Genomic DNA, 20,584 nt, shown 5'->3' with positions numbered 1-20,584 from the left:
GCAGCAGGTTTATATTAAAGCGCTCGTTCTAATACGTTATCGTTTCTATAGTAACAGTTCATTGACAGGGACTTGTACAGCAGACGCTCCACATAAACAGATTAAAAAATGTGTGTAATAGTTGATATGGTGCAGTTTATGCTTTGGGGTTTCTTGGTAAGGAGACAAAAAAAGAGAGAAGCTGTTTGTAGCTACTGTAACGTGAGTGATAACAGAAACTAACCGTATGTTTTTGAAGCTTCCATCCTAGGGGCCACTTCACTGCATTTTATCTACATAGGGGCACTATCACGTTTTATCTACTCTAAAGGCACGCTTGAGAGCACTTTCATGGCATTTTGTGTCTATCGAGGCACCAGGGCACCAAGTCTGCCAGGACCTGTATCTTTAAATCTTTGCAGTACACATTGCTGCGCCGTTGTCGTGACCCAGATCTGATTTTCCGCACGAGTCAGAGCAGCAGCGCGTACACTTTATCAAACCTGCTTCTTCAACCTCCGAGTTATACACGTTCAGTTTTAAATTGTATTATATAATTATACACAGACACCCCTAACTGCTTCACAAGTTTAAAAGCTACAAGGCACAATAACAGCCAATTTAAAAGCAAATTATTAAAAAAATGTTTTATTGTAGTGTCACATTGATTAAAAAAAACACAGACAAAAAAATAAAATCACTCTTCCATGCAGACGTGATGGAAGTTCACTGAGCTTTACAGTGGTACAAAGTGTTAGTAGTGGTATTAGTTCATTAAAGATTAAAAACAGTGCAGGGAAAGGAAACGTGGCACTTCATCACTTCATTCAAGATTTCTGACGAGGTCCGTCATCACTATCTTTTCAAAAGTTACACCCATCTTTTCATGGCAAAGCATTTTTTTTCCCTGAACGGCTCCTACAGCAGGACTGTAGTCAATGCCGTCCATTTAGGGTTAAAAAGTATCTAAAAAAAATCTAATAAGCTAATATAAAAAAAATGAATAATTAATTAAGAGTGTGATTTCAGCTCAGTAGCTGTGTGTCTGCCCCTGAAACTGGATCTACGATGTGTAATGTGCAAAGTAAAGCTACTTGGATATATTGAGCTTATATCCTGAAATGAGAGGACTGTTCACAGGATTTAACATCACGATTGCACAAATACAGCAGGAACGCTTTACCTTTACGTTCACAAACATCATTTATGGCATTAGTTAACATTATTAAACCATAATTAATGTTAAAGTCATCAACACTTGTGCTAAACGATTGTTCAAATTCTCGCATGAATAATATTTTTACCACAGCACTGTTGAATTCTGCTTCTAATACGTTATCTTTTCAGTTTAGTCTTCAGGACAGAGGAGTTTACGCTTCGTGTTTCTCAGGAACGTGATAAGCTGCAGGGTTTTTTTTCCCCTCTTATTAAATTCAAGAGAGAGAAAAAAAGAGGCTGGTGAGGGAACAACTGTTTACAGCTGCTATAACGTAAGTGAGATCAGGAACTTGTTTCATGGATGTTCCACAACATTAAACGTAACTATAAACAGATAAAAATTACGATGTTCATTAATAAATAAAATATTTTAATAATTCCCAGATTGCTGTGGAATATTAGGAATAAAACACTTCAGGATGTGCTGTTACAGGAAATTAATCAATTATTTACAGAGTGGTAACAGTAACTCCGCTTCACCTGCACCACTCCACCCAGACGTTGATTATTTTCCCGTAACAGCACAACATGGAGTGTTTTATCTCTTGCATTTCATCAATAATGAAAGATGAATCCATGCCATGGAAATAAATGATAAAATATTGATCAGATGAACTCAGGTCAGTGGGATTAAATATTAGATTTCCACAAATTAACCAGCGCAAGCTTTTTGTAAAACATTATTTTCAGTAATTAATGAATAAATGTTACTGTGTAAACAATTCAATTAATATAAATGTTGATTACTTTAATATTATTAATGGTGTATTATTGTTCACATTGATAATTTGTTAACTAATGTTAATTAAGGGAATCTTTTTGTAAAGCATTACCTATAGAGCTTCACCTCATTTCTGTATTTTGTGATTGATTGAAAACATTTTTTAAAAAATGAAAGGCTCTGGAGAAATCTGAAGCGAGACAGAGAGAGAGAGAGAGAGAGAGAGAGAGAGAGAGAGTCACTATTTCTCAAAGTACGGCAGGTAAAAGAACTTGAATCCCCTTCGCCCTCTAACAGCACAGCTTATGTAGATCACGTGGTAAACTGTGAGGGAAGAAAAAAATATATATTTAAATAAATCAAAGCATTCAAATTCTGTTCTCTGCAAAACTGCACTAATTTTATTTTATTTTATAACACTCAAAATTCTCATTCACAGAGACTTGTACGGCGGACGCTCCACATAAACGGATTTTTTAAAAAAAGCGTGTAATCGTTGATCTGTGACGAGATGTTTAGTTAACATTTATGGAAGGAGTCTCCAGTGTCAGAGGTAAAGCTACAACGTTAAGTTTCTTGGTAACATGACAAGCTGCGTTTTTTTTTTTGTCTTATTAACTTCAAGAGAGAGAAAAAAGGAGAGGCTGGTGAGGGAATGACTGTTTATAGCTGCTTTAACGTAAGTGACAACAGGAACTAACTCGTTTCATGGAAGTTCTGCAACATTACATGTAACTAAAAATGGATAAAAAGTGTCGATGTGACATTTTGTTCTTGACATTTTCATAATTATAACCGTTAGAAATGTGAACCTTCTCAAAAAAGAGATGGAGATTATTAAGAGAACATAAAGTGCTGCTTTCTCAGCTGTAACCCCCTTTAACTATCTTGTTGCAGATTACAAACAGGCCACGCCCTTTTTTTCCTTCCACATTATCATCTATTGCAAGTATAACAACAGAGATAAAGATATACACCAGACACAGAACATATCATTTCACTCGCTAGTGCAAAATACAAATTTTTGTACCTTAAAGCTGACTTTATGCTCCTATGTCACCTTTTCTATGGTTTGTATTTTAATATTTAATAATAAATACATATAATGTACAAAAAAAAAAAAACATACCACCAGGAATGAAGAGAAGAAATCCAGAGACGAAGAAAATCGCACTTGAAACCTCTGTTAAGAAATAGAGCACAACTGTGTTTTTCCACTAGTGTAACACACACACACACACACACACACACACACACACACTCATACACATTATCAGACATGAACCGTTGCACACACACATCCACACCATAGTACACATCACTTTTCAGCTATTAAAGGATGTGTTAATTATCTGTAGAGTTAAATTCAGTGTGCTATTCAGAGTGCGCAGATGCTTTAGTTGCACAACATTTTTAGCAGCATTTAAGCAGTGAGTTCTGCTTATAAATCTCACCTGCATGTGGGTTTAACTCGAGGACAATGCCTGTAAAAATCAGAGCTGAAGAGACAAAGAGAGACACAGAGATCTGTAACATTCAGTAACCAGATTATGCAAACTATACTCGGGGTGGGAGTGAGGAATACATGACCAGGCAACAAACACACAGTGCCAACAAGGCCGTAAAGCAGAACTGGTTTTGTAATCTTGTTTTCGGTTTCTCAGCCCCTAATGCTCACAGAAATTTATTAAAAAAACTTTTTAAGAATGGCTGTGTTTAAATACAGCGTTTAAAACTTACCAACTCCAGTGATGAGGAGGAGGAATGAGGCGAGCACCACTCTCCTGTTCTTTTTTATTAAAGGATGAGACGTCCACCTGAGAACACAAAACAAAAGCAGACACCATGTTAAAACAGATAATATCATAGACGAAGAGATCATATATGTAATACAAAAGCATGCATGTGTGTCATAAAACAGTAAGGCAAATGTTTACTGACCGACCGAGTGAGTCAGCCAACCAGCAGCTCAATGACCGAGTCAGCGAGTCAGCCACCCACTTACTGACCGTGTAAGCAAGCAAGCCATCCAGCCCAGTGTTTAGTGACCTAGCAGGTAGGTGAGCCAGCTAACCAGGAGCTTAATGACTGCACAAGTAAACGAGCCAGCCAGCCTCTTAGTTACTGAGTGAGCCAGCCAGCCAGACACTTAGTGACCGATCAGGTAAGTGAGCAAGCTAGCCCATCGCTTACTGAGTGAGTGATTGAGTGAGCCAGCCAGACACTTATGGACCAAAGGAATGATCAAGCCAACCAGCTTTAATGTCCAACAGAGTGAGCGAGCCACCAGCTGCTGATAAATGACACACCAAGTTAGTGAGCGAGCCAGGCACTTAGTGACCGATAAGCCAGCAAGGAGCTTAATGATCAACCGAATAAGTTTGCCAGCCAGCCATTTAGTGACCAAACACCAAACTCAGCCAGGCACTGTTACATATATCTACTGACTATAAATCACTAAGAGTAGTGACAGGCTGAAAAGCGAGCCAGCCGAACGAGTGAGTGAGCGAGCCAGCTGCTTATCGATCAGCTGGGAAAGTGAGCAAGGCCAGTATATTAGTAACTTCATGAAACAATGCAATTTCCAGATAATAATCTTCTTTGTTGACTTTAGATTTTGAATTAACCTAACATCAAATGCCCCAAGACGTGTCAAAGCACGTTATCCTTTAGCTTATCTTCACGCAGTGATCATTTCCAGGTACTAGGTCTCACTTCGGTCAATAGTCGTGTCAATCTGCCCAGGATTTCGACTCTAGCTTGCATTTACACTGAACTCCTTACTGATAAACTGCAATAAAATTCCTAAGTGCATGTATAAGTGTGAGAGAGTAAGTGACTGATTTAGCGAGTCAATTATTTAGTATGTGCACCCACAGAAATGTGGTGTGTGTGTGTGGTGTGTGTGTGTGTGTGTGTGTGGTGTGTGTGTGGTGTGTGTGTGTGTGTGTTTACCCGCAGCAGTGTGCAGAGAGCTGTGTAACGGAGCTGAGTGTGCTGAATGACCACTGAGAGCTGCAGTAGGAGAGTGTGGCTGGATCACTGTAACACACACACACACACACACTTTAAAGCATTAATATAAGAATTTAAAAATATGGACAAAATCGTTTTTCAATAAAATATAATAATATTCTCAAGCAGCATTATAAAGGTTTTGGCAACTATCATGATACGAACATTTAATTTAATATCAGCACAAGTAGCTTTACTAATGCTTTTTCAAGTAGGGAAAGTACACACACAGACAGACACACACACAGACACAGGGACACACACACACAGAGACACACACACACAGACACACACACAGAGACACACACACACAGACACACACACAGAGACACACACACACACACACACACAGACACACACAGAGACACACACAGACACAGAGACACATACACAGACACACACAGAGACACACACACACACACACACACACACAGACAGACAAACAGAGAGACACACAGAGAGACACACAGAGAGAAACACACACACAGAGAGACACAGAGAGACAGACACACAGAGACACAGAGAGACACACAGAGACACACACAGAGACACAGACACAGAGACACACAGACACACAGAGACACACACAGAGACACAGACACACACAGACACAGAGACACACACACACAGACACAGAGAGACACACACACCGAGACACAGAGACACACACAGACACACACACAGACACACACACAGAGACACACACAGAGACACACACAGAGACACACACAGAGACACACACAGAGACACACAGACACAGAGACACACACAGACACACACACAGAGACACACACAGAGACACACACAGAGACACACACAGACACACACACAGAGACACAGAGACACACAGACACAGAGACACAGACACACACAGAGACACAGAGACACACAGACACAGAGACACAGACACACACAGAGACACAGAGACACACAGACACAGAGAGACACAGAGAGACACACACACCGAGACACAGAGACACACAGAGAGACACACACAGAGACACAGAGACACACACACAGAGACACACACAGACACACACACAGAGACACACACACAGAGACACACACACAGAGACACACACAGACACACACACAGAGACACACACACAGAGACACACACAGAGACACACACAGAGACACACACAGACACACACACAGAGACACACACAGACACACACAGACACACAGACACACAGACACACACACAGAGACACACAGACACAGAGACACACACAGACACACACACAGAGACACAGAGACACACAGACACAGAGAGACACACACACCGAGACACAGAGACACACACAGAGACACACACAGAGACACACACAGAGACACAGAGACACACACACAGAGACACACACAGACACACACACAGAGACACACACAGACACACACACAGAGACACACAGACACAGAGACACACACAGACACAGAGACACAGACACAGAGACACACACACACACAGAGACAGAGACACAGACACACAGACACACAGAGACAGAGACACAGAGACACACAGAGACAGAGACACACACACAGAGACACAGAGACACACACACACAGAGACAGAGACACAGAGACAGAGACACACAGAGACAGAGACAGAGACACAGACACAGAGACACAGAGACACACACAGACACAGACACACAGACACAGAGACACACAGAGACACAGACACAGAGACACAGAGACACACACAGACACAGACACACAGACACAGAGACACACAGAGACACAGAGACACACACAGACACAGACACACAGACACAGAGACACACAGAGACACAGACACAGAGACACAGAGACACACACACACACACACACACACACAACATGAGAAACGAATTGAAATTGTGACCTGATTTTAAAAAGGTTGTTGAAGGTGGAGTTTACAGGACTGCCCAAAGCCTCTTCATTCTCCAGGTTCTGTGATTCAAATACAAAAATATAGAAATAAAAAAAAACAAGAAAGATAGAAAATCTAGAAGATTTATTTATCTAGATTTCTGTAAGTTTATTTACTAATCACTAATAGATACTTAAACTGTATTAAACACTTCAGTTTCAGTGATTATGACAGAAAATAAAGTTTGTAATACTTAATTCAAAAGTTTCAAATATTTAAAATATTTCTTTCTGAAAATTACAAACAATTTAAACATAATCTAAAGTTACTTACAAAAATTTTTAAATGTTTTTAATTACTTTCAGCACTAAGAATAATAAAAAAAATTGTAATAGTTTTAAATGCAACTTTTATGATAAAGTAAGACAGAAAATTTTGGAATATTTTAAATAATTATAGATATTTATTCTGAAATGTACAACAATAAAAACAAATATAATTTTTAGATAATGTTCAAAATAATTTTAAAATATTTTTAAAATACTTTTATCACAAATATTTTTTTAAAAAGTCAGCTAAACAATTTTTCCCTGCAAATACAGTATGAGAATAATTTTCTTCAGCATGGACAATAGAGAGAAAGTCTATAAGACTTAAACACGGAATTAATTTTACAAAATATGAGATGAAATAAAAGTATGAAATGAAATAAAAGAAATGAAATAAAATATAAATAAAAGCAGTGAGTGAATCCTCGCCTGGTATTTGAGGTTGCTGTGATCCATCGCTCCGGTGGAGGAGGGAAGACTCTGTGGTTTGGAGAAAGTCAGGGGGCCGAACGTCATCTCTCCATCCCGCTCTCTCTCTCTATCCTTCCATCCGTCCAAATCCTCCTCTGGCCCCGCCCCTTCCTCCTCCCCCTCCAATGAGAAGGCATCGTCGATGGTGAACGGCTTCGCCATGGTTACGGACCCTCAGGCGCTCACTGGGTGAAGACAGATGTACACTGGGGTTAAAAAAATAAAGATTGATTTAGTGAATAAAAAGGATAAAATTAGTAAATTTATCAACCTTCACGGTCGGGTGTTTTATTCCGACATCTCACATGTCCCTCAGTTTCTCGTTATCGAATCAGAATCTAACATTTACACGCAATTCTTCATGATTACATCCGGATCTTCAACGACTAATAATACAATTTAATAGAACAGAATAGACTAGAATTAGTGAAAACACTGACAAAAATAACACAAAAATATTATCAATAAAACACAAATATGTATTTTTAAATTAGTCGATAGAGTCAGAGGTGTTGAAAAATTGGCTACTCTTTCCAAAAAAGAGACTAAATCCTGTTTCTCCAGAGAAATTCCAGAGAAATTCCCCGTAAATAAAATTAAAATCGTTATTAACGTGTTTGCTCCACACTGCCCCCTGGTGTTCGCTCTGTTTCAGCTATACACATTATTACAGAATTTCTACACTAAACTCTAACTCCACTGTCTCTCACGACTCGGAGGTGTGTGTTAACTAAAACACACACGCAGCAGGAGGGCAGGAGTGTGGAACAGGGAACACACATATACATATACATATACATACATATAGGCCTAATGGTTAGAGGCTCGGACTTGCAACCCGAAGGTGAACCTGAAGGTTGTGGGTTCGAGTCTCAGGTCCGGCAGGGATTGTAGGTGGGGGGAGTGAATGACCAGCGCTCTCTCCCACCCTCAATACCACGACTGTGGGTGTGAGTTCACGGTGTGTGTGTGTTCACTGTGTGTGTGTGCACTTGGATGGGTTAAATGCAGAGCACAAATTCCGAGTATGGGTCACCATACTTGGCCACAAGTCACTTCACTATCACTATCACACACATACACACACTCGACCTTGGCAGCAGGAATGGCGCAGAGGAAACAACTTCCTGTTAGCTTTACACACTCGGCTTCCTTCACACCGTGTTTAAAATATTACAATGAAAAATAAAACAAAACAACAACTGTACTCTGACACGACAGTGCTGCTGAATTCTGGATCGTGATTGGTCAGCAGGTGTTGATTAATTCTCCGTAACAGCAGCTCGGAGCTCAGTAGTGCGGCTGGATTATATCAATACGCTTGTCTCTCGCTAGTCTCAGACAGAGGAGTGTGTTTGTGTCTGTTAGAGCAGAACAAACACTGTGTTTAAATAATCTGAGAATGAAATAAGCCCCGCCCACAGGACATGTAGCCGTCACGGTGCGTTATTCACGTCCAGGTCAACCAATAAGAAGTGTGAAATAATAAAAATAAGACAAACAAAGAAATAAAACACGTCGTGCTTTTGATTTGTTCTCACTTACGTTATATAGCAGCTATAAACTAACTATACGTATAACAACTATATTTTTCTCTCTTGAAGTTAATAAGATAAAAAATAACACATCTCGTCATGTTCCTGAGAAACAGCAAAGCTGTTACAAAGCACTGACACTGGAGACTCCTTCCACAAACGTCTCCTTACAGAAAACCTCACTATTTAAATGATCACGTATCTGTTTATTTATTTTACATCCTGTGTAATGATGACACACTAGTTTAGAGTTTTTACTAGATACACTCCTACTTTTGTTTGACTCACTACTAAAACTATTATTATTATTTTCTTTAGTCATTGTTTTATTAAGCTACACCATGTTTACTTAAGAGAGGTTTTGGCTGCTTTACGCAGCGCTCTTCATCTGCAACGGTCCTTAAAATAATCTGACAACTGAATGAATTGAATACACAGCTCTTATGCACACTCTGATCAGATTACTGAAGTTCTTGTAAACATTTTGATCAGATTAATGATGTTCTTAAAAACACTTTGATCAGATTACTGAAGTTTTTGTAAATAATTGGATCAGATTACTTAAATTCCTGTAAATAATCGGATCAGATTACTGAAGTTCTTATAAACAATTGGATCAGATTAATGATGTTGTTAAAACACTTTGATCAGATTACTGAAGTTCTTGTAAACAACTGGATCAGATTACTCAAAATATTGTAAACACTTTGATAATTTTAATAATTTGATCAGATTACTGAAGTTCTTAAAAACAAAGATAAGATAAGATAATCCTTTATTCGTCCCCCACAGTGGGGAAATTTTCATTGTTACAGCAGCAAAGGACAGGAGACATAATACTTATAATAGTAATTATATACAATCTGAGTATAAAAATATAAAAGAGACACACCAAGAATGCACAAAAACACAAACACACAACAGTATAGTAAACAGTATCGTAAACACTTGCATCAGATGACTGATAAAATCTGATGTCATGCAGTAATCAGATTATCTGTGATTCTGATATAACTGCTCATGATGCACAGAACACTGATAAGATGATAATTTAGGGACTGTTTAAACACATCATTAACATCCAGTATCGCTAAATCAAATAATACCGCGATTAATAAACGATATATTGTGCAGCCTGTAGATGAATCATGCATTTTAACTTTCAGCAGATTCAGTTCAGGAATATTTTCAGACTTAAATCACTTTTTGGTTCAAAACACAAGCTGGTTCAAACAGAATGAAAGAAAATCAGAGATGTTTGTGTATTAAAACTCACAGGAAGTGCTCAGACTGCGTGTTTCCTTTAATGTTTACACCAAAAACAGAGGAAATCTTTTTATAAGTTTTCTTTCACTGTAATTGATTTGACTTTATTAACTTTTTCGTGGCTAAACATTAATTAGAAATTTCCTTTTAAACGCACTTTAGTTACCATTATTACATTTTTACTGCCTTTTTTATCATTTAATGATTTTATCTAAAACACGTCAACCTCACGAGCCGATACAGATAACTATATTATAAACATCAGCCTCATAAATAATACCGTTAATCTAAAAGCTAACTAAAATTAAAGGGACAACTACGGGCGTTATTTTTTTCCCTATCCTTATTCCGACTACTTCCGCAACTCTGCGCTGGGATTGGCTGCTAAATTCACCCTTACAAAGCAATCCACCAATCATCGGCAGGAATTATGACGCTCCACCTATCATAGCACAGGAGGCGGGATCATCCGGAATACGGGTAGGCTAAAAAACTATCGCTAGCTATAACCGGTAATAAATTCATAAATCGATACTTACTGTCGTTGTTGTTGTTTTTTTGTGCGTTAGTGTGCGGAGATTCACATTTACGCCATGATGTTACCTAGGTAACCGTGCGTGGAGAAAACATAAATTCGTTTCAAAATATTAAAATTCGCGCATTCACACGAACAAAAACTTTGCACGGAACTTTTTCCTAGTTTAGCTAGATACCTAGCGTCTTTCTTTTTCTGTTAGCCGTTTCCTTCCGGCGCGTAAAAATGACGTCAAGATTCTCTACTACCCCTAGTGGACTGGACTGGAAGTGTTACTGCGTTACTAAATAAAATAATAAAATCATGAACGGTGCATAGCTCTTATTTTATTAATATACTGTAAATAAGAATGTTTTTTAAAAATAAGTAAAATAATAAAATAAATATAAAATAAATATAAGAATCCGTACTAAATTGTATTTTCTAATAAATAATGTCATTAAATGTAACATTTATTATCAGTTTTAATGGCTTTCTTATTTTTGGAGAAAAAAAAAACAAACCTTGTTTTGCTAAAAAATTTACACTAAAGGTAAAGTGAGTTAAAATAATAATAAAATTTTAATGATAGTTTAAAAATCACTAGTTTATACAAGAAAGAAACACCAGAATAAATCTAATTAATAAGAAGCTGAAATATTTTTTCATCACTTATTTTTTTCATCACTTATTTTCTTCTTCAGATTTACTTTAAATGCACAACACGTTTATGTCTTTTGGCTCGCAGTTTGACCCCACAGATGACATTAATAACTGAGACTTTCTGGAAATAAACAAAGATAAGACAGAGCTTATGGTTATTGGAAGTGAGACTCAGAGGAAAGATAATGTTGTTTATTTAGATTTCCAGTCAGTGAATAACAAAATTCATGTCAAGTATCAAGACGTCATATTTTACAGTGACCTCCATTTTTGAAAACACACACACACACACACACACACACATGAGTGACGCCTGAAAAACAGCGTACTATCATCTGTGTGATATCTCCAAGGTCTGGAGGTTACTGATTACCGCAGAGCTGCTCTACTAATCTGCTGGTGTGTAAAGAGGTCAGAAAGCTGCTGTGAGAATCCCGACACACACACAAACCTTCCATCACATGAACTTCTAAGTGTTTAAGTGTTTATCCGTGGCTTTTAGGATTGATTGCTGCTCTTTAAGTGTTTTCCTGTTAGGTTTCCTCCTGCTCTGAGATCTTCTCGTCCCAGAAACCTGGCTATAACTTCATCACAACCACAAGCGTCTGTAATTCTGCGCTTAAAAACCAGAGACAAAATTAACACTTTTAAAAAGACTTTTCCGCACTTAATTTAGCTAAAAAAAATGTTTATCATTATTATTATTATTATTGATTTTTTTATGTTTTGTTGACCATGTCTTTTGGTTTTATTATTCTTACTTTATTTTGTACACCTATTTAAAAGTAATTATTATTATTATAATTATTATTATTATTAGTAGTAGTAGTATTTGTAATAATTACTATCCTGCTAAAAAAACAATAAAAACCATCACAGAAATTTTAATGGTTTCCACTACAAATACTATTACAAACCATCAGCTAACCATTAAAACCGTAACCATTATCATTACTGGTTCTTAATGGTTTCCACTAGACGTAAAATGCTACCAATAGAAGGCAACGAATGACCAGTAGAGACCCACAGGGACCATTACAGCTTCAATTAAAACCATTACAACTCCCATTATAACCATTAAAACCATTACAACTCTCATTATAACCATTAAAACCATTACAACTCCCATTATAGCCATTAAAACCATTACAATCCCCATTATAACCATTAAAACCATTACAATCCCCATTATAACCATTAAAACCATTACAACTCTCATTATAACCATTAAAACCATTACAACTCTCATTATAACCATTAAAACCATTACAATCCCCATTATAACCATTAAAACCATTACAACTCTCATTATAACCATTAAAACCATTACAATCCCCATTATAACCATTAAAACCATTACTACTCTCATTATAACCATTAAAACCATTACAATCCCCATTATAACCATTAAAACCATTACTACTCTCATTATAACCATTAAAACCATTACTACTCTCATTATAACCATTAAAACCATTACTACTCTCATTATAACCATTAAAACCATTACAATCCCCATTATAACCATTAAAACCATTACTACTCTCATTATAACCATTAAAACCATTACAATCCCCATTATAACCATTAAAACCATTACTACTCTCATTATAACCATTAAAACCATTACAATCCCCATTATAACCATTAAAACCATTACAACTCTCATTATAACCATTAAAACCATTACAATCCCCATTATAACCATTAAAACCATTACAACTCTCATTATAACCATTAAAACCATTACAACTCTCATTATAACCATTAAAACCATTACAATCCCCATTATAACCATTAAAACCATTACAATCCCCATTATAACCATTAAAACCATTACTACTCTCATTATAACCATTAAAACCATTACAATCCCCATTATAACCATTAAAACCATTACTACTCTCATTATAACCATTAAAACCATTACAATCCCCATTATAACCATTAAAACCATTACAACTCTCATTATAACCATTAAAACCATTACAATCCCCATTATAACCATTAAAACCATTACAATCCCCATTATAACCATTAAAACCATTACTACTCTCATTATAACCATTAAAACCATTACAATCCCCATTATAACCATTAAAACCATTACAACTCTCATTATAACCATTAAAACCATTACAACTCTCATTATAACCATTAAAACCATTACAATCCCCATTATAACCATTAAAACCATTACTACTCTCATTATAACCATTAAAACCATTACAATCCCCATTATAACCATTAAAACCATTACAACTCTCATTATAACCATTAAAACCATTACAATCCCCATTATAACCATTAAAACCATTACTACTCTCATTATAACCATTAAAACCATTACAATCCCCATTATAACCATTAAAACCATTACAACTCTCATTATAACCATTAAAACCATTACAATCCCCATTATAAACATTAAAACCATTACAATCCCCATTATAACCATTAAACCATTACAATCCCCATTATAGCCATTAAAACCATTACAACTCTCATTATAACCATTAAAACCATTACAATCCTCATTATAACCATTAAAACCACTACAACTCTCATTATAACCATTAAAACCATTACAATCCCCATTATAACCATTAAAACCATTACTACTCTCATTATAACCATTAAAACCATTACAACTCTCATTATAACCATTAAAACCATTACAACTCTCATTATAACCATTAAAACCAATACAGTCCCCATTATAACCATTAAAACCATTACAATCCCCATTATAACCATTAAAACATTACAAATCCTATGAGGGTTTCGGTTGTTTTCTCAGCAGGGTATTTAATTAAATAATGTTTAAGTCATAAAAATACATCAACAACAAAATAATAACAATTAATAGAAATAATGAAATAAATGATTATTATGAAATTTTAGATTAATTGTACTCTCGAAAGGGTGTGCGTGTGTGTGCGTGTGTGTGTGTTAGACTTTATGTGTGTCTTTTACTTTATTTGGCCACCAGAGGGCAGAAATGAGCTTTTCTCATTTTCAAGACATTGCCCCAAATAATTTCATGTAATTCCAGCATTTAATTTAACCTCATTAAATCCACTAGAATCTGTGAACACACCCCAGTGTCTCGCTGTCATTCCAAATTAGCTTAATATTACTAACATTAGCCAACTTAGCTAGCAGGCTAGTTAACAGCTAGTAAAGTTAACTGCTAGTAAACTAGCTTCTGTTGGTCCCAAGCAGACACGGGTGGGATTTCAGTATCCGAGTCTCAATGATTTCTTTGTTATTTATTTAACAGCAGCCATTCCAGTTTAATATATAATATAGTTCTTGTAACAACCATCATATTTTTATTACTAGCATTAGCTAGATTAGCTAGCTAAGGTTGGTTAAAAGCTGTGTTTATTCACTCACATCACAAACAGACCTCATATGTAAGCTCTAAATCTAGTACTGAGAAGGTGAAATTAGCAAAAACTGAATTTTGCGCTTTGACAACGAAGAATTTTGCACAATGGCAGCATTTTTTTTGGAGCATTGCCGTATACACATACAGAAGACATGAGGAGCAAACTTTATGTTTTTGGGCAACTTTAACGAAGAGTAAAGTTTTGTATAACCGCAGTAGTTTACTCTTCAATTACCAAAGTCTGCGCCATCTTTATCAGAGAGAGCTACGTCATTAGATGAGTGTCACGTGAGGAACCGAGTCAACATCACTGTACCCATAATGCACTGCTGCACTCTGATACCATTTCCTTTTCAAAATGGTGAATGATGCAGTTCAGGCAAAACAAGAGCAACTAAAAAAAACTAAAGGTACGCTCACACATACAGTGATTTTATCGCTGCAAGTCTCCAGTCGCTGTACTATGAAGTTGCCAGTAGGCGTTCCTACTACTGGTTGCCATAGTAACCTTTATCAGTGGGTGGCGCAACTAGCAATCCGATTTTGACGCTCTTGCCGCTGAAATTAAACATTCTGGAGGGAGAGCGTTTGAATATAAAATTCACCAGTGTACAGTATATATGCATCATATCATACGAGATGAAGGAGAAGCAGCGTGCGCTCTTTGCCATTGTGGCCATCTATCAGCAGCGAAAGCGCAAGCGAGCGCTCTACCGTCTTCACTCCCGTTGGTAGTAGCTGCACCAAGTCGCTCCAAATTTGCATAAAGTTAATCTTTTCTCAACTGTGTCACGTCACTGGACACGCCCACATGTAGTCGCCAATGGGTGCTGTCGCTCATGTTGCCGGAAGTCGCCAGCTCTCATCGTTTTGTCCCTGCGAGTCGCTGTATGTCTGAACGTACCTTAACATTTGGTTGTCTTCGACTCCTTCATCTGTACATGAGAAGGAGAAACTGGCAGAGGTTTGCTTCTGTCTCAAAAAAATGGTGCTTCACACTCTTTCCCATGCCGTTAGTGTTACCTCTGCTATTAATCATCATTGTTATGCATCATCTATCAAGCCCCTTGGAAACTTCATAGAAGAGCTGGACATGCTCATGAGTCTCTTCCCTTGAGGTGTGACTTCTCTTCATCTCCTTGGAGACTTCAAACTTCCTTCTGACAACCTCCACTCCTTCTGCCTCCTCTCTCTTGTACTCTTTTGACCTGACCTGTCCTCCAACACAGAAGGGAAATGTCCTAGACCTGGTCTTCAACTGATCTTCTTCTGTTCTAGACACCAAAGTAAAGTCAAAAAAGACAGATGACTGTTCATTTGTCTTTATACAGAGCCGCTGTTGCAGTGGCAGGCGGCATGTAGTTAGCACAAAAAGTGACATCTGAATTGAGTTTTTTATTCTATACTAATTCTGTGGTAATGCAACAAATCCAAACAATTGAATCCAGTGAATTCCTTGGACCAGTTCTACACTGCCTCTACTCTGACAACTTTAGTTCACTGATCTTCAGAAAGCATTTTATCTTGGTCAGGGTCCTTGGTGGATCTGAAGCCTATCCCGGAAACACTAAGCTTGAGGCAGGAATACATCTTGGATGGGACAGCAGTAAGGAAATTTAGCATAGCCAATCCTCCTACCACCTTTTTGGATTGGTTTATTTTTGGACAAAACCCATGTGGGCATGGGGAGAACTTGTGAAACCTCACACAGACAGTAACTTAAGCTCAGGATCAAATCAGGGACCCTGGAACTGTGAAGTAGGAACACTACCTGCTGTACCACCACCAACATAAAATACATTTTAAACCAAAGTAACATCTAACAACTAACATCTCATATCAGAGCAATCAAAAATGAAAGCGACAGGAGCAACATACCACTTATTTAAACACACACTTGGTTTACTTTTGCTCCCCCGTTACCACCCCATCATACCCTTCCCCTACTCACTGAAACCTCCAATCAATCTATCCTTCCTTTCTGGTTTCCTGCATCAAAACAGTCCTACAACTCTGACTCATTTTTCTCTCTATCAACAATATCAATAACATAGCAAGTTCTATAACATTTTTGCTTCACCCAGCAAACTTTCCCTCGGCCCCTACACTACTATACCCCCTTTTCCCTTCCAGAAAAGACCCTGCAGATCGTCTTGTCCAGGAAACCCACCTCCTGCACGCTGGATGCCATCTCTCCACAATGCTCCATACCATCTCACAAGACCTCTCCTTCATCATTTCCCTCATAAATGACTCCATAAGACCAGGTCATGTACCAACTGCCTTCAAGACAGCAAAGCTTATATCCATCCTGGAAAAAGCCCACAGTAGATATCTCAGAAATCAGCAATTACCGACTGGTATCACTTCTTTCTTTTCTTTCAAAAATTGTTGACCATGCTATAAACAATCAGTTTTCTCTCTTTCTTACCCAGAACGACCTCCAACATCTTAACCAGTCTGGCTTCAACGTGGCAAATTTCACAGAAATAGCTGTTGCTGTTACTGAGAAGCTTCCTGCCGCTTGACCAGCCAAACTATCAATGGTTCTCATTCTTCTTGTCCTCTCGGCAGCCTTCAACATGGTCAATCACAAAACTCTCCCGTTCATCCTTAGGAGGCTGGGAATTAGTGGCCAAGCATGGTGGTGGTTTGTTTCTTACCTGGAGGAACAATCAAATCAGGTGGCATGGAGAGGATCCACATCTGCTCCACGCAGACTCTCCAATCGTGTCCCATAAGACTCTTAAGGTCTTCTTTTTTCCTTCTATATCTACTCTCTCAACGAGGTCATATCCCCACATGGGTTTTCATACCATTGCTATGCTAATGACAATAAACTCCTCTCCTTTCCTCCCTCAGATACTCATGGTTCTGCCCAGATCTCAGAATGCCTGGTGGACATCTTGTCATGGATGGCAGCACCTGAAACTAAATCTCAGCAAGGGTAAGCTGCTGTGTATCCCTGGAGATGCATCATCACTTTAAGATCTTGTCATCTCCCTAGAAAAATCTTGGATTGCATTATGTGATGTATGTATGCAAGCTTGAGGTAGTTGTGGACAACCAGCTATTCTTTTCATATTGCTAACCTCATTCACTCATGTAGTTTTTCCTTTAAAACATCAGGAGGATCTGATGTGGAGCAGCATTTCTCTCCACAAAGGCCACTCTTTGTGGTGTTTGTTCAGGCTCTTGTCATCTTGAGATTGGACTACTGCAATTTGCTTCTGGCAGGTCTTCTCCCGTGTGCCATCAGACCTGTGAAAAAAAAAAAACTAGCCAAAAACAGACCCCAACCTACCTGAAGACACATCAAACCTCTTGCTGCACTTTGTTTCCTCAAGCATGGATTGACTTGACTGGACCCACCATCCTTCAAAACACAAGAAACACATGCATCAGACTCTTCTCTGAACTTCTTCAGGGTCCCTGGTCCTATTCTTAGCTTGGGTTACTATCTGTGTGGAGGGTTGGATGTTCTCCCTGTGTCCAGGTTCTCCAGGTTCCTCCCACCCCACAAAAGCATGCCGGTAGATGGATTTGCTATGCTAAATTGCCCCTAGGTGTGAATTAATGTGTGAATGTGAGTGGGCATGGTGTCCTGCGATTGACTGGCATCCCATCCTGGGTGTGTTCCTGCCTCTAGCCCAGCATTCCTGAGATAGCTTCCAGATCCACCACCACCCTGACGAGGATAAAGCACTTACTAAAGATGAATGAATGCTATTCCTACACCCTTAACTATCTGTACTAGCATTTTGTAATTTGTAAAGCACTTGTAAATGTACATGGGAACTGACAGAGCTGTGTTACGTTACTCTGTTAGTGAACTAGCAAGCTAGCCAATTAGTTGCCAAGCCAATGTGTGAACTGTCTGCTTCAGCTACATTGTTTGGTTGTGAAAACCACTCCCACAAGTGCATACTCCAGACAAAGTTATTTAGTCATAAGGGGAATTAAAATTGGAACATAGGCATTAGACACTATATGTGTCGAATGTACATAATCTGTTTTATATCCAGAATCCTGGACTCTTTCGAAATAACACTTAATAAAACCAACAAACCCAAACTGTCAGATGATGTTAGCACTTAATCTGTCATCCATCGTCAAGAAAAAAACAAAAGACACACAACTGGTTTGGTGCCCTGAACAAGACTGAATATGAAACATACATATCAAGATAAAAAATACCAAAGTGTAAAATAATTTGCGAGGAATTTGCGAGAAACACTCAGGACCAGTTTCAGAATTGAGCAGTTTAGCTGATTCTTGTCACTGATGAGTTTCAAAATCAGCTATTAGATGCTACGTTCATAAGAGCAAGCTGAACAACAAGAGGCTTTTTTTTTTTAAAGAAATCTACATAATGCAGCTCCTGAACTTCACCGAGCCTCACTGGATCTATAGTGGGGTTAAAGAAGCCAAAATCACACAAGGGGACCTCATATGCTCTCAGAAATAAAGGTACCAAAAAATAATTCAAGGTACATAATAGCACTTTAAGGATGACTAACGTAAAAGCTAATTAAAGGCAGAGCACATGCACTTTCTCAGGTAAAAGATACTAAAGGTATAAAACATGTAGCCTTGATGCTACCACCACAGCAACAAGGAATAGTACAGTTCAGTATCTTTCTGAGATCGTGGAAGCAAAATATGTCAGGAAAGTTTTGCAGCCTGTGGTCTAAGTTGATCAGAAATACCAGAATATTTCAGCCCAAAACATGGTTGCCTCTGCCTGGAGGTTAAGACTTGGGTGACTTGGGTGTAGATGGATCTTTCAAGATGAAGATGATTACCGCCAAACAAATATCCAAAGGATACAGTACACAAAGTCAACATTTTGCAGTCTCTGTCTCATCTCTGAATTTGAAAACTTGTTGTCTGAATTGAAGAGGACGTCCACGTGCACAAACACGGAGGAATGAAACATCACTTGAAACATCAACACTTTTTTTTAGACATTATGGAAAAAGCCTTTTTTATTCTCTCCAAAGGAGGCTTCATCAAATATTAATGATATTAATGACAAAAAATATTAATGATAATAATAGAGTGCCATCAATTTTGAAAACACACTTAAACAGAAACCTATTCAAAAAGGTATTATGTTCAAATAAAATATAAAACTATAGTTTACCTTCAAATGATCCCAGATTCTCATAGAGGGTGCCAATAATTTTGGACTGGCTTAAAAATGATACACAACATTTAAAACATATAAACAAATGTGTTATTTTATTGTCTTAAAAAGTAACACAATCTCCCAACCGGACATTATCACATACACTACAACAACAATTTAAACACCATTACTACACAAATAGGGACTTTTTTAAAAAAAAATATTATAGACATTACAAAAGTCTCCTCGTATCTTTCAGGTTTTCTTTTGAAGTTATTTATGACACTGTACACGCTCACCACCGTTTTCTAAAACGATGTTAATCTGACGCTGCTGTTCTGAAATCCGTAATGTTTTTAAGGGAAGACATTTCAGGTTCTTGTCAGTTTTTTTTTAAAATTTCATATGAAATAATTTACAATATAAACAGAGCGTCCATGTTGGTTGGAGATCAGAACAAGCAGAGAGCAGGCGTTTCAGTGCAAACATGGTTTTG

The 20,584-nt window shown here is 37.7% G+C and overlaps 1 protein-coding gene across 3 annotated transcripts; it reads right to left on the bottom strand.

Moving 5' to 3' along the window:
• Positions 1–611: 611 nt before the first annotated feature.
• Positions 612–11,170, bottom strand: tmem134 (transmembrane protein 134). 3 transcript variants are annotated; one of them, XM_053232650.1, is made up of 9 exons: positions 10,926–11,170; positions 7,857–7,971; positions 7,544–7,770; positions 6,798–6,865; positions 4,874–4,960; positions 3,659–3,735; positions 3,373–3,417; positions 3,048–3,101; positions 612–2,242 (listed from the first exon to the last, which is right to left on the bottom strand). In XM_053232650.1, the coding sequence occupies exons 3-9, from the start codon at positions 7,745–7,747 to the stop codon at positions 2,160–2,162; spliced, it is 618 nt and encodes a 205-aa protein (XP_053088625.1). In that variant the 5' UTR covers positions 7,748–7,770; positions 7,857–7,971; positions 10,926–11,170; the 3' UTR covers positions 612–2,159. The 3 variants fall into 3 exon arrangements, with proteins under 3 accessions (XP_053088625.1, XP_034158758.1, XP_034158757.1); XM_034302867.2 differs by lacking the exon at positions 7,857–7,971 and having other exon boundaries at positions 7,544–7,791; positions 10,926–11,169; XM_034302866.2 differs by lacking the exon at positions 7,857–7,971 and having other exon boundaries at positions 10,926–11,168.
• Between the last annotated feature and the right edge of the window lie 9,414 nt (positions 11,171–20,584).

The sequence above is a fragment of the Pangasianodon hypophthalmus genome, chromosome 3 (assembly GCF_027358585.1).
Source record: "Pangasianodon hypophthalmus isolate fPanHyp1 chromosome 3, fPanHyp1.pri, whole genome shotgun sequence".
NCBI lineage: Eukaryota > Metazoa > Chordata > Actinopteri > Siluriformes > Pangasiidae > Pangasianodon > Pangasianodon hypophthalmus.
This window is presented reverse-complemented; position numbering and strand designations above follow the sequence as displayed.